This window comes from Phacochoerus africanus, chromosome 6 (genome assembly GCF_016906955.1).
Source record: "Phacochoerus africanus isolate WHEZ1 chromosome 6, ROS_Pafr_v1, whole genome shotgun sequence".
NCBI lineage: Eukaryota > Metazoa > Chordata > Mammalia > Artiodactyla > Suidae > Phacochoerus > Phacochoerus africanus.
In genome coordinates, this window is record NC_062549.1 from 55,125,612 (window position 1) to 55,141,792 (window position 16,181).

General features: G+C 40.9%; 1 protein-coding gene across 2 annotated transcripts in view; it reads right to left on the reverse strand.

Moving 5' to 3' along the window:
• CHMP4C (charged multivesicular body protein 4C) overlaps positions 1-3,621 on the reverse strand; it is a 34,023-nt gene extending 30,402 nt beyond the window's left edge. For both annotated transcript variants that reach the window (XM_047783670.1, XM_047783669.1), the window contains exon 1: positions 3,234-3,621. In XM_047783670.1, the coding sequence (XP_047639626.1) occupies positions 3,234-3,423 (190 nt within the window). In that variant the 5' untranslated portion in view covers positions 3,424-3,621. The remainder of the gene's footprint in view (positions 1-3,233) is intronic.
• Positions 3,622-16,181: the final 12,560 nt, after the last annotated feature.

Consider the following 16,181-nt stretch of genomic DNA (forward strand, 5'->3'; position numbering starts at 1 on the left):
TGCAGGAAGTGATAACTGAGAAAGTGACAGAGATGGGCTTGCAGAACAGGAGACTCAGGGAAGGGACTGCTGTCCTGTCCCCAAATATGTGAAAGGTCTTCACGTGACAGAAGGGGTAGATTTATTCCATGCTATTCCATAAGACAAAATTTGAGCCAGTTTGCAGAACTTACTAGTAAGCTGATTTCCCTTTTTTTTTTTTTTTGTCTTTTTGCTATTTCTTTGGGCCGCTCCTGCGGCATATGGAGGTTCCCAGGCTGGGGGTCTAATCAGAGCTGTAGCCGCCAGCCTACACCAGAGCCACAGCAACTCGGGATCCAAGCCGCGTCTGCAACCTACACCACAGCTCACGGCAGCGCCGGATCGTTAACCCACTGAGCAAGGCCAGGGATCGAACCTGCAACCTCATGGCTCCTAGTCGGATTCGTTAACCACTGCGCCACGACGGGAACTCCCCCTTTTTCTTTTCTTTTTTTTTTTTTTTAATGCTATGTTATCACAAAGGCTGATGTTTATAGGGCACAGAATTATGGGATTTACACAGTAATCTCTTAATGGGGAGCAAGGAAGTATCTCAAAATGATTTCAGCCAATCCACACGTTTAAAATACCCACAATTTCACCAATGAAATCCCATCTCTAACATTTTTATGCTAATTTAAGTTACTCATTTTATCAATAAAATCCATTTTTCACATTCAGAATGCTGAATGTCAAAACCTCTGTTGCAGAAAAACAGATCACAGAAGAATTTGTACTGGCCAGGAATTCGGCTCTTTCTGATATGATGCTAGCTGGTCGCTCAACTAGTATTCTTGACCACATGTTAGCTGACCAATCACCTCTAGAAGTAAAACTTGAACTGCAGATACACTGTCACTCTGCTAACCTGGTAAATTACAGCCTTTCTAGCACTGACATTGTAGAGAACAAGGCCCATTTAGTATTAAGTATATTTGACCTTATTATATGTGTGAATCTATTTCCTGGTGGCTAATGGAAATTAGTAAGCATGGGTGTATATATATAGATATTTGGTTTATTTGGAAGATGTTGATATTGACAATGTTCCAATGCATAGTCCATGATTGGATTCTTTCCATTGTTTGGATTACAAATGGCCTCATGGTAACCAGCCTCTTCCTACCCCCAGGACCACTGAAGAACCAGACCTGGGCTAGCATCAGTGAAGTTCCCAAGGATAAATGACAAAAAATAAAATGGCTTTTCTGATACCAATTGATTATTTACAATTGATAATTTATATGTGTAACATTCTGATATAAGGAAGTTAGACTGACTTTTTTTTTTTTTTTTAATGGCTACACCTGTTGCATATGGACGTTCCTGGCCCAGGGACCGAATCCAAGCTGCAGCTGTGACTTACTGCAGCAATGCCAGATTCTTTAACCAACTGTGCTGGGCCAGGGATTAAACCAACACCTCCATAGTGATCTGAGCTGCTGCTGTTGGATTCTTAACCCACTGTGCCACAGCAGGAACTCCCTAAATTAATGTTCTTGGAGTCTCTATAAAGTCTTCATACACTTTGTAAAGTGCATGCCAGTTTGAGAATATTTTTATATTACATTTATACACTTTAGTCCATTGAGTTCAAGAATATTTTTATATTATATTACATTTTTGTCTTTTGAAAGCAAGTCTGTATTTCTACCACTTCCTAGAAGCAGATGTTCAATTTTTCAGATTTCTTAAGCCAATATTATCTACTAGGAAACTGTAGATAAAGCTACACACAGATCCAAATGGATGACAAAATATAAAAGAAGAGAAAAAAAAAAAACTTTGACAGATACTAAGCAAATGTCAGAGTGCCCATCAAACTGAAGAGGAAGGGCCCAGGAACAGAACAACCAATGACTTTTGGGCAAGTCATAATGGCATAGTCTCTCTCTGTAGAAATTGTCATTTAAAAACATCCCAAAATATTTTCAGACATGAAGTAAAAATAGAAACCAGCACTTAACTCTAAAATAGGCTATAATATGGACAAGAGTTATACGCAGGAGCAGAGGAAAATGAAACTTGGCTTTTTGTTGTTGGTAATAAATGGGCATAAATGTAACAGGCACATTTTTATGGGAAGAGGCAGGATTTTCAAGGTCAATTCCAGGAGACGTTATTCTTTCCCTGTGTTAAACAATTCCAGGGTCATTTAGGGCAAATTCAATCTTCCCAAGGCTTCAATATGACTAAAGAAGCTCAAGTTCAAAGTTTGGTGGTGAGCAGAGTTCTGAATTGCCACTTCTATTTCTGGGTCTGCCATTGACCTTGTGTTACAAGAGCAAATCACTTCAACTTCTTGCTGGGTTTTTATATGTGCCACGGGTGCTGTTTAGATCTATTCTGTATGAAGAGAGCCATACACTGAAGAAACCAATCAACTTTGGCAAAGAACAAAGGGTTCAAGGTCCAAGAGGAGCACCAAGAATCATAACTGACTCAAAGTCCTTTCCGTATGGCAAAAGCTAGTGATAGAATTAATATTTAATTGCGACCTTTTTTTTGGTATAATATCGCAACTGCACAACAGCCAACTAAAGTCTTCAACAGCTGAGGAGAAGGGAAACCAGAACATAGTAGAATATACTTCACTGGAGATTTACATGCAAGTTAAAATACATGATTCAAAATACAAACACACAGCAGAAAAGTTGATATTAAATGTTGAGAGCTGCAGGGCTGGAACATGGTGAGGCAAGAAAACTTTAAGGGGGAACTCCAAAAAGCAATAATCAAGATAATATTTAATGCAATTTGTTGAAATTCAAAATTAATGCAAAAAATCCATGATGAACAAAACATCACATTTCCAAATGTTTTAAATAAAGAAGTGCTGTGCAGAACACGAAAGAATCCATTGTAAAAGAAAAGAATCAATAGTACCAATTCCGTCTTCATTTTCTATATTGATATTTTGTTCATTGTGGATGTGTTGTATCAGTTTTGTTTTTTAAAAATTGTATAAAAATATCAATCATCTTGTTTGCTTAAATTTTTGATGTCTCCGGTTTTGCCATCTAAGATTGCTCCTTGCTCAGTTATCTCCAAATCCAGGCCCTGGAGGGGCATTACCAGTTCCTAGAAAGGCTGTGGGAGCACACCTGCCTGCCAGGGGGACAGGTGCTGTGGGCCAGACAGGACTGTCCCCAAGGAAAAGGCCAGAGGTAGGAAGGTGAGAGTTCACACCTGGGGCCAGAGCCCGAGCCTACCTCGTTTATTCTGGGTGCCATGCTTCTTGGCCAAGCTGAGCTCTCTCTGGATTCGATTTTCCAGGTACTCTTGTTTCTTGCCCAGCATCTCCTCTGTCTCCCGAAGTCGGGCCAGGGCTTCCTGGGGGCTGGGAGCAGCTCGGCTCTTGGAAGAGCCTCCCCCTTTAAAGAACTTGCCCAACTTGCTCATGGTGTGGAGCTGAGGGGCGAGCGGTCCCCGGAGGATCTCAGGGCTGTCCGGGAAAGGCGCCAGGGGGAACAGGTGAGCGAGATCCGGCTCTGGTCTTGGGGGTCCAGACCCGGGAAGGCGGCGCTCCTGGGAATCAACAAGCCGTCGGGCGCAGGTGACACCCTCTCCTGGGCATTTCCTGGCGGCCGACTGGGCCCCGCCCCGCGACGCGCCCGTCCGGGGCGGGGAGGGCCTCCGAGTCGGACTTGGACGGCCGGCGCCACTCTGCCCTCCGGGAATTCAGGCCAAAAAAAAAAAAGAGTTGAAAGGACCGAACGGGCTGCAGCCGAGGGGCTGCTTTGCCCATGTTGGGGAGGCACCCGCGAGGGAAGGACTAGTTTACCCCTGGCTCAGAGAAAAGAAAAACACTGTTCCAGGGGTCTTGTGCGGCCCGAAAGCCAATGTTTAATAAAGGTGCTTTGCTTACCTGGATAAACAAGATGCTTTATTCCACAGCATGGGTTTTCCGTGTTTTTGTTTGTGAGCGCGCGTGAGCACCGTGTCAGCTCCCTGTGAATAAGAATATTTAGATATGTTGGTCTTGGTGTACATCGTGTGGGTAGGAGTGTGGGGGTCACTGGGTTCCAAAACATTTGTCTGCCTCTGTGATGCAGGTGTATGGCTTATTCTCAGAGCAGCCGCCTGGGCTTGTCCTGCAGGTGTAGAATCTGGGCAAGTTGATGTGTGCCTGGCTGCCACTTGGCATGGGTGGATTCTAGATCATCCTTATATGGCTTGAAGATGGTGGACCTCTTTTTCCCTCACGTGAGGACTTCTGAGCGTGTTCTGTGGCTGAATTCAATTCCCATTATTAGGAATCGGAAGCTTTCAATGATTGTTCGTGTATCCAAAGCCTTTAATGATGTGCCCTTGTGTTTGGATCTATGTCAAATGCCTTTACAGAGACACCTAAGTAACAAAAAACGGGAGAATGTCCTAGAGAAAAGAAGCATTATTTTGCTCATGCTATCTCAGTCCCATCTAGTAGAGCTGCAAGCAAAGAGTTTGCTAAGTTTGGACAGCTGTAAGTAATGACAATGGATGATGCAATTCACCTGAAAACCTGTGCAGAGCATGCTACAAAGAAGTAGAATATGGAACCGAGTCTATGTTCTAGTTTTCCAGGTATGCCACATAATACAGCCCTATTTGAGCAACATTGCCCAGCGTCATCAGAACCTATCTGTGATCATTAGCTAACCACTGATTTTTAAAGGGGAGAAGAGCATCCATTACTATAACAAATACACCTTGCTACTCAAGATCAATAACTCAATTTTGTCTACCATCCCAATAACACACAAGAAGAAGGTCAATCCATTTTATCCAACATTGGTATAGCCAGCATCAAATTTTGACAACGAAATTGAATATTTCTATAGGAGTCTTACTGGTCTCTATCGTATACACACAAGAGTGTGAACTTATCAATTCCCAATAACTATAGCCAGCCACCTCTTACCATTTCCTGCCTGGACATTCAAAGCACTTATGGCCTGTAAGACATATTGTGCTCTAATCTTGTATGTATTTTACACTACAATGAGCATTATATTTCATTGTTATCTAAGTATTTCATGAATCTGTTTTGGGACATTTTAGTTATTTGATTTTAAGCCCCTTAAGAGTTAAGAAATGGCACATATTCTTCTGATCAGTTTAACCAACCTTTACTAGCTGGCTCCCATTGCTGATCAGTTTAATGAACCTTTATTGAGAGTATTCTACACATAGATAGTAGGAATGCAAGTAAGTCTTCCCTCTGGGATCTTACCTTCTAGTGAGAGGGCAACAGCTGCCATCTTTTGAGTATCTATTATACGGCAAGCACACTACCTGAATTATTAATAATCCCTACATAAACCATACAAAGTGGATATTGCTGTTTCTATTTGACAGATGAAGGACCCATGGCTCAACAGATAACTTGGCCAAGCTCACTGGACAGAGTGTAGGGGAGCTTTCTGTTTTAAAGCTTCTGATCTTTTTACTACTTATATGACTTTTCCCTCTATGTGGTTTGGTCCAGAGGAGAAATCCACAAAGTATGTATTTAATTCAACTCTATGGGGGTGCATCAGACTTTAAGGAATCCTCAAGCATTACTGCTTTCAAAAAGGGAAATGTTTAAATAAGGACTTTAGCATAGAAAGAAAACATTCCTTTTTGGTTCATTAACCACTTAACATTGAACAAGTGGACCAGAGGGACTGAAAGGTATAATGAGGAGTTGCTTAGCCATCCATCTAACCATGTTTTTTCCCAACAGATATTTACAAAGCATCTCTATGTTCCAGGCATTTTGCTAGATGTTGGGGAGATAATTAAGAACAAGATAAAGACATTTTACAGTTTAGAGAAGACAGGAGCTAAGCAAATTATCTCACAAATAATGGACTTCATAAGTTAAAGTTCTAATAAATGCTAGGGGGAACTTTGACTACAGAGCCCTGGAAGAACAAATTGTAGAGAAAGCTGATTTGTCTTAGGGATTTAAAAAAGGCGGCTTGAAAAAGTGACATTTAGGCTGGAATCTGAAGAATGAATAGAAGTTATCTAAGTACAGAGACGGGAAATTGGTATTCCAGGAAAAGGAATAATTCATTCACTCATTTATTCATTTATTATCATTTTTTCTGTATGCATCCTATATACCCAATATAGTTCTAGACCCTGGAAATTCAACAGTGAGGAGGAAAGAAATACTAAAATCCAGGCATATTTTTGGGAGTTCTTGTCATGGTGCAGCAGAAACGAATACAACTAGGAACCATGAGATTTTGGGTTCAATCCCTGGCCTTGCTCAGTGAGTTAAGGACCGGCATTGCCATGAGCTATGATGTAGGTCACAGACTTGGCTCTGATTCCGCATTGCTCTGGCTGTGGCATAGACTGGAAGCTGTAGCTCCGATTTCAACCCCTAGCCTGGGAACCTCCATATGCTGCGAGTGCGACCCTATAAAAGAAAAAAAATGAAAAAAAAATCCATACACTTTTGGAACTTAACTTCTAACTGGGGAAAACAGACCATTAATTAAGATGTAAAGTACTATATATGTTTTATATGGAAAAAGTAAAGCTGGTAGAGAATTAAAATTTGAGACAATATGTACAAAAATCTTGAGTCTGAAGTGTTAGGATTTGAAAGAAGGCCAGGGTATCAGGGGGTTTGGAAATAGAAGAGTGCCATGAGTTTGCCTTTAAAAGTAGGTGGAGTCCAGGAGTTCCCATCATGGCTCAGTGGAAACGAATCTGACTAGCATCCATGAGGACACAGTTTCTATCCCTGACTTTGCTCAGTGGGTTAAGGATCCAGTGTTTCAGACACGGCTTGGATCTGGTGTTGCTGTGACTGTGGCATAGGCCAGCATCTACAGCTCCAATTCAACTCCTAGCCTGGGAACCTCCGTATGCCATGGGAGTGGCCCTACAAAGACAAATAAAAATAAAAGCAGGTGGAGTCCAGGAGTTTTCATCGTGGCTCAGTGGGTTAAGAACACAACATAGTGTCTGTGAGGATGCAGCTTTGATCCCTGGTCTCATTCAGTGAGTTAAGGATCTGGCATTGCCTCAAGCTGCAGTGTAGGCCACAGATGTGGCTCAGATCTGGTATTGCTGTGGCTGTGGCATACGTGGGCAGCTGCACCTCCAATTCGACTCCTAGCCTGGGAACTTGTATATTTTTATTTTTATCCTAAAAATAAAAAAAAGTAGGTGGAGTCCAGATCACATAGTGGCCACAGGATGTGCTAAAGATCTTGTGTTTTATCCAAAGAGCAAATGAAAATCTCTTGTGTTTTATCCAAAGAGCAAATGAAAATCTATCGGAAGTTAAAACAAAGGATTTAATCATTAATGTATAATTCAGTGGAAAAATCTATTTTACTCAACTTAATGTGTAGCACTTTCAAAAACACACATGGTGGGCAAAGCAAGCTACATCTGAATTAAAAATCATTTCCTTCCATTAATACATAATCTCAATAGGGAAAAGATAATACAAGCAAGCAAACAAACTGTCCAAATATGTATTAGTCTTTAATCCAGCAAGGGGATATAGAGAATAAATGTTTAAATCAATGATGTAGAAGCTGAAAATAACACATTAATCTTCATTCAATACTCATCCTATGAATGTGGTTTCATAAGGAGTTCTCAGCATCAAGTGTATTTTTCATTTTCTAATCTCAATTGATCTCAGCTAATAAGGAGGCTGTTGTTCAAAAGAATGATCTTGTTCAGGATGATTTACCATGGTTAAGATGGCAAAGGAAATTAGAAATTTATAGATCTGTTAAAGAGACCTCGATGTCAGGCTAATTGATATATTTTGGTTACCCCTTGAAATTACATCCATTTTTAGAATGCCAAAGAGAATTCTCTAAAGCAACAGAAGAAGAATTATCCTTTAAACAGACTGCAGAGTCATCATCAAATAGTTATTTATTAAGCAGCTCAACAAGCATGTACACATTCTTTCCATCAGCAGCAGTTTCTTTTGTTTGTTTCTTAGAGCCAAATATGCATTGTATATAATACTCAATCACAACAATGAGTACAAAAGTAGCCATTATGAAAAACAAAATAATTTTGCAAAGATAAAAGTTGTGTTGCCCTAATTTTTTGTCTTCATAGCTCTTTATGTTTTTTTGTATCTCTGTCCACCTCTGATCAGAAAGACGTTAAGGAGTAGAAGGGTTATCAGATTTGACTGTAAAGTGTTTTCTAACACCAACCACTTAGTGGATGTCAAACGAGATGAGGCCTCTACCTCAGTATAACCTTTATTACATATTTTCCCGAAATTGATTCTTTTTTTTTTTTAGCTTTTTAGGGCCACACCTGCCAGCCTACGCTACAGCCACAGCAACATGGAATCCAAGCCAACACCGCAGCTCACGGCAATGCAGGATTCCCAACCCACTGAGTGAGACCAGGGGTCGAACCCACATCTTCATGGATACTAGTCAGATTCGTTTCTGTTGTGCCACAACAGGAACTCCCCCAAATTGACTCTTAACACATTCATTTATTTCCAGAATTTTGTTATACCTGAGTGCAATCACAGGCGATTTTGAACCTAATGGAGGAACATACAAACTATCTAGAAGCGGAGTCCTGTTGTGGTTCAGCAGGTTAAGAACCCAACTAGTATTCATGAGAATTCCGGTTGAATCCCTGGCCTTAATTGGTGGGTTAAGGATCTGGTGTTGCCACAAGCTGTGGATTCAGCCCTAAAAAGAAAAAACAAAACCAAACCAGATTATCTCCAGGCCATCTCTTTCCCCTCTCAGATCATGATAACTATAGCTTTCTTTTTGTTCAGCCCCTAAACCTTGGCATCATCCTCGATACCTCTCTCTTTCACCTCACCTCCAATCCATCAGCAAACCCCATGTGTTCTCACTACTACAAAAACCTGACCACTCGCTATCACCATCCCTGCCAATACCTTGCTCCCAGCTACTCTCATCTCTCAGCTAAATACTGCAGACTTCTAACTGACCCTCCTTGTGATCACCTTGACCTGGCTGCCGTCTCCCTACACTGCAGCCAGAATGAGCCTGGGTCAGAACCTTCCACTGACTTTTCACCTCATGCCAGTAAAAACTCAATCTTCACCAATGTCTTCGAGCCCCGACATGAAGTGCTGCCAACCCCACCCTCCCTTCACCAGCACTCCCCTGTCCACACATCCTACCAGGCAAACTCTCACTGCAGAATCTTTGCACTTGCTGCTCTTCTGCCCAGGAACCAGGTATCCATTTGGTTCACTCCTTCGCCTTCTTTAGGTCTTTATTTAAGTATCACCTTCTCACCCCACTTTATTTAAAATTGCAACCCTCCACTCTCACCTTTCACTCCTACAGAACTCCTATTCTCTTACCCAACTTTATTTTTCTTCATAGCACTTACATCATCTAACATAAGCTGTCTTGGTCTTGTTATTCAGCTTATTTTTTCATTCCCTTCCCTCATAGAATGCTCCCCTGGGAGAGCAGGGATTATTTGTTTGATTCACCAGGTAATTTCCAAGTCGTAGAACAGATCCTGGTACATCCTAACCATTCTATCAATATTTTTTGAATAAATGAATGGATGAATGAAGAAGTACAAAGTGATAAAACATTCAAAGATGCTATAAGATATGAAAATATTGGGAAATGCATTTCCTAGATCCAATAATCTCTGTCATCATTCTGATACAGCAGAAACACTGGTACATCCTAGCTTTAAATCTGAGACCAGTATGCAAAGGTTTTCACAAAGTCTCTGGCTGTCTTAATTGGAGCAAAGGAAAAAAGCTTTGGACAGATGTTGGTTACCTCCTCCTCAGCACTTGAAAATGACTCTCTAGAAACTAGTTCAGGAGTTCCCTTTGTGGCTCAGTGGTTAACGAATCCGACTAGGACCCATGAGGTTGCAGGTTAGATCCCTGGCCTCGCTCAATGGGTTAAGGATCTGGCGTTGCCGTGAGCTGTGGTGTAGGTTGCAGACGCGGCTCGGATCCCGCGTTGCTGTGGCTCTGGCGTAGGCAGGTGGCTGCAGCTCTGATTCGACCCCTAGCCTGGGAACCTCCATATGCCGAAAGAGTGGCCCAAGGAATAGCAAAAGACAAAAAAAAAAAAGAAAGAAACTAGTTCATATTTTAAAATACGTGATTCCTTTCCACTGGTGAGAATTTCAAGGAGTAGAGCTAATAACAGCATATCGAGAAAAAATCCTAGTTAATCGATTATGTGTGACTATTCAGTTTGTGCCAAAACACAGTTGAAGGTATTATTTCAAAAAAATTTTATGTATGATCATTAGGACAACTAAAATTACCTCTCTAAAAAATAATCACCCATGAAAATTCCTTCTGGGGCAAACTGTTGCTAAAAAAGATGATCTTTCCAACACACACACACACACACACACACACACACACACACACAGGCTGTTATGATAATAGTGGTGATGGTAGTTTGGATGATGGGCTTTTCCTTGTTCACACCCTTCCTCACTCAACTCTAGTGATTAAGCCCTAAACATTATAAAGGCTCTGAGTTTCACTAACACGGCTTTTCATTCTTCATCATCCTGCTGCCTTCCTTTAAATACGCCCCAGTTTGGGAGTCCTCTTGTGGGTTAAGAATCTGTCATTTCCATTGCAGTGGCCCGAGTCCCTGCTGTGGAGCAGGTTCAATCCCTGGCCCAGGAACTTCCACATGCCTGGGGCGTGGCAAACAAACAAACATGCCCCGGTTTGCTTCTTTCACTTGTGAAATGTGGTACTTAGAACCAAGCACAATATTCCTGGTGTTTTTGACCAGAGTGAAATGAGCTACCATGTTCATGTTCCTTGTTCTGAAGATTCTAATTTTATTACTGCTGATTAAGAATAGAATAGAAAAAAAAAAAGAAAGAAAGAAAACTTCTGACTTGTTCATTGGTTGATTTAGTGAATGATTTTGGTTGGTTGGTTGGTTGTTTTTTTGTTTGTTTGTTTGTTTTTTGTCTTTTTAGGGCTGCACCTGTGCAGCATATAGGAGTTCCCAGGCTAGGGGTCAAATCGGAGCTGTAGCTGCCAACCTACACTACAGCCACAGCAACACCAGACCGAGCCTCGTCTGCAACCTACACCACAACTCAGGGCAACTCCAGATCTTTAACACACTGAGCAAGGACAGGGATTGAACCCCTGTCTTCATGGATAATAGTTGGGTTTATTACCGCTGAGCCACAATGGGAACTCCAGTGAACAAATATTTTTTGAGACTTTATTATGTGTCAAACACTTAACAATTAGGGTAAATTTGAGAATGTATATTGGGGTAAGTAAAATAATGCCCTCCTTTCCCCCCAATTTTGTCCACATTCTAAACCCTGAAACCTATAACTATGTCACCTTACATGGACAAAGGGACTTTGCAGGTGTCATTAAAGATCTTGAGATGAGAAGAGTGTCCTGAAGTATCCAGGAGGGCCCAATGTCATCACAGGGTCCTTAAAAGAGGAAGGTCAGAGAATCAGTGTAAGAGAAGGAGACTGGTGGAAGGGGGAGAGGTGGAGAAGGACAAGAAAGGGGAGATGTTTGAGGAAGGCACATTACTGGCCTTAAAGATGGAGGAAGGGGTCATGAGATGAGGCATGCAGGCAGCCTTTAGATGCTGGAAAAACAACTGGAGAATTGGATTTTCCCTAAGAGCCGGCAGAAGGAACATAGCTATATGCCAACACATTGGTTTTTGGATTTTTGAACTTCAGTACTATAAGATAATAAATCATACATCTGTATTTTTTTTGCTTTGGGGTTTTTTTTTGTTTGTTTGTTTGTTTTTGGTTTTGTTGTCTTTTTATGGCCACACCCACAGCATATGGAAGTTCTCAGGCTAGGGGTCAAATCAGAGTTGTAGCTGCCAGCCTAAGCCACAGCCACAGCAACTCGGGATCCCAGCTGGGTCTGCCACCTACACCACAGGTCATGGCAACACTGGATCTTTAACACACTGAGCAAGGCCAGGGATAGAACCTATATCCTCATGGATATTAGTTGGGTTCCCTACCACTGAGCCATGAGGGGAACTCCCCATTTGTGGTTTTAAGCCACTAAATTTGTAGTAATTTGTTATAGGAAACTACTACCTATAACAAAGATGCTGACCTGATCTGAAGCAGGTCCTAGGTCCTCTTACGAGAGCTGAAAGAAAAGGAGGAGAAAACCAAGGTTAGAGAAAAGAGAAAGCACCCCAGACTAAGAGACTAGTCCATGAGGTTGAGCAGGAAGATAGCTGCTAAGTATAATTATTTAAGAGGTCAGCGGGGAGAAAGAGAAGGAGAGTGGTTTTAGATGCTGGGGACAGGGAGGCAGGAGTGGAGTCATTTTTATAAGCCATTCTATGAAATGGAGCTAATAATAGAATATATCTTAAAGTGTTGTTGTAAAGATTAAATGATCCATTTAAGTACCCTGGTACAAATAAAATAATCAAGGAATTCTCTGATGTTGTTAAGTTTGAATTTAGAATGTTCCAGATTTGATTTAAGGAGTTCCCATCGTGGTGGCACAGTAGAAACGAATGCGACTAGGAACCATGAGGTTGAGGGTTCACTTAATGGGTTAAGGATCTGGATGCTATGAAATGTGGTGGAGGTTGCAGACATGGCTCAGATCTGATATTGTTGTGGCAGTGGCGTAGGGCAGTGCTGTAGCTCCAAATGGACCCCTAGCCTGGGAACCACCATATGCCACGGGTGCAGCCTTAAAAAGCAAAAAAAAAAAAAAAAAAGGATTTGATTTAAAATGTGGTATGCAAATATAATATCACTTATATGTGGAAGATAAAATATGACACATATGAACTTAGTGAAACAGAAACAGACTCATGGGCAAGGAGTACAGACTTGTGGTTGCCAAGGGGGAGGGGGTAGGGAGAGGGCTGGAGTGCGAGGTTGGGATTAGCAGAAATAAGCTATCATACATGGAGGGGATAAACAACTCAGCTCCACTGCATAGCAGAGAACTATATTCCACGTCCTATGGTAAACCATAAGGGGAAAGAATATTTTTTTTAAAAAGAGTGCCTATGCATAACTGAATCACTTTGTTGCACAGCATAAATTAACAGCACATTGAAAATCAACTATATGTCCATAAAAATGAATAAATTTAGGGAGTTCCTTGGTGGTTGAGTGGTTAGGATTTGTGCTTTCACCACTGTGGCCTGGGTTTGTTCCCTGGTCTGGGAACTGAGATTCCCACATCAAGCAGCTACACAGTGTGGGCCCCAACATAATGATGATGATAACAATAAATTAATATTATTAATATAATTATCATTTATAAAAATAAAACATAAGTATAATAATAAAATATGGTATGCAAGACAAATTGATATTCAGGGATATAACAAACTCACAGAAAAGTGCAGACATTTAGCAACAGAAAACAAAGAGTTACACAGTGAACATCTACATAATCACAACTCAGGGAGTTTCCACCATGGCACAATGGAAAGGAATCTGACTAGGAACCATGAGGTGGTTGGTTCAATCCCTGGCCTCGCTCGGTGGGTTAAGGATCCTGTGGTTGCCGTGAGCTGTGGTGTAGGCCGGCAGCTATAGCTCTGATAAGCCCCTAGCCTGGGAACCTCCATATGCCACGGGTGCGGCCCTAAAAGGACAAAAGACAAAATAAATAAATAAATAAATAAATAATCACAACTCAGACCCCTGTCCTTATGGAGCTTACAGTTTAGATGGTGAGACAAATAATTAGTCAAATAATCATACAAGCATATAGAAAACCAAGTCTGGGACCAATGCTTTAAAGGAGATACAAAGTGAGTATGATTATTAGCAGGATTTGTCCCAGTCAGGAAGAGCAAAGACTTTTTTAAGGAAAAGATACTTGAGGTGACAGCTAAAGGAAAAGCAGAAATGAACTGGATGGAATGGGAGAGGGAAGAGCATTCTGAGTAGAAAGGAGACCAAGCCTGAAGGGCCTGAGGCTACCAGGAGCACAGAGTATGGAAAGGCCCTTGAGAAATAATATGTGAGAGAAAAGTAGGTTGGGCCAAGATTTGAAAGACTTTAAATGCCAAGTACAGTCATTCCTTCCTAGACTCTGTGAGCTCCCTGAGGCCAGGGACCATGTCTTACTCAATTCCATATCAAACCTAGGATAATATCTGATATATAGTAGATACTCAAAAGATGTGCTAAATTGACTTGAGTGCAGATTTTATTTTGCGGTTAATGGAAGCCACTGAAGTTTTGTTTTTGTTTTTTCGGTTTTTTTGTCAGATAAATTATAATAGTGCATGGTTAGTGGTAGGAAGAAAACTGTCTAACTAGCGCTGCTACAGGTGGAGGACTGAATTTTGCCTGTGCATTGAGAAGGCTTTCCCAGGTGCAAGGTTAACAGATTTACAGTCTTATGGTGGAGGAAGACAGAAACCTATTTGCTAAGCTGATCCAATGATAAGAATGACTGTGAGGGGACTTGTTAAAAACAGAGCTTCCCAGGACCCATTCCGTCCCCTAAATCATAAGTCTCAGGGAAAAGTATGAGTAGCTGTACTTATTAACAAGCACTTTACCTGATTCTTATGCTCAAGAAGATTTGGAAAACTCTGTTATAGAGAACACTCAAGGGAAAAAGAAAGGCATGTGCAAAAGTACAAACATCTGAAAGAGCCAGAAGGTATATTACAGAAACGATTGGAGAGTAGGGAGCCTGACCAGAAGTGGTTGTTGCTGAGGCTGGAAATTGTGAAGCTAAAAAATCTTATGAATAATTGAGAAACTATGGATGATCTTAGGCAAGGAAGTGAGTTTGGGGGGAGGAAATAACTCAAGAAATTAAAGAGTTCTGGTTTGAGAGGTATTTCTGAGTCATAACGGGAGAGCATTTAATGGCTACTTCCATAAGAGAAGTAAGAAAGGAAAGGTGGAGAATGAATGCAAGGTTTCTAATGTGGTTGACTGCCTTTGTTAGGGAGGGTATGATATGTAAGAAAGCATCCCGCTTTGTGCTTAGAAATATGGACATAGAGACACCCAGTCTGGGAGAAAGTTCTCAGGGCAAAGAATATGTTTATGAGCGTCCCTGGAACCATGTATGAGGATGTAAATTGATAAATAGACTAAACACAAAATTACAGGGAAATAGACACATTGAAGCAGCACCTAAAGGAGAAATCAGCAAAGAAGACTAAATAAAGATGTAAGAGCTAGCAACTGTCCTCTTGGGTATCCTAATCATCTAATGCTCCCTATACTCCTAGGCTCATGAACTAAAATAAGAAAAATATTTCCATCGGAAATGGAAATGTTTCCTTTTTTTTTTTATGAAGAAAAGAATGAGTCTTTATTAGGCATCATCGAAAGAGGACCAAAAAGCGATCAATGTTTAATCAACACTTACTACATATCAGACATTTTGTAGACACTGGAAATGCAGTGAATGAGACAGTCCCTTTCCTTATGGGACTGTCATTCTAGCTGGGGAAACAGACAATAAACAAACAAGTATAAGACAAAGTTAGGAGCTCTCCTTGAGCTACACATAGACAAACAAAACCCCAAACCAAACCATGGAAATGTTTCCATTTCATTTGGACTAATAAACAAATATTTACCATCTATCCAGAGTACTTTAACAGCAAAAATCTAGAAAATCTGCTAATATTGGCTGACCCAATGAGGTAAAAATAAACATACACAATCTAGATAAGCCACTGATTCTTAAATTCAAGAATATCAGAAGCCTTTGATACTTGGATTTTAGTCTTGGCTCTTCCACTAATTTGGACAAATCATTTAACTTCTCTGATCCTGTTTTAAAAAGTTAGCTGGGATAGTGCGATAACTTCCATTACTTCCAGCTCTAAAATCTGAAGTTCCTCTAGAGACCCAAGAAGTCTGAGATGAACATTTTAAATAGATTTATTCGAGTAAATCTTGAAGTAAATCACATGTTTCTCAATCCCACACTTCCCTCTTTCTCAATGAATATTGATATGAAAATAGTCAAAGTTATATAAAAGGCAATGGATAATTTTATAGTTCTTTTCATTAGCACAGCTTTGATTGTCACTCATCCACTCTGAGTCCTGTCAGTCTGTCACCCTAACGTCACATCAGTGGAATGGCATCCATCTGCACCCCACCTAGAAGAGCCTCCCTTTCCTCAGTACCTTTGAAGTGGCTCATCAAGCACATAAAGCTCCTTA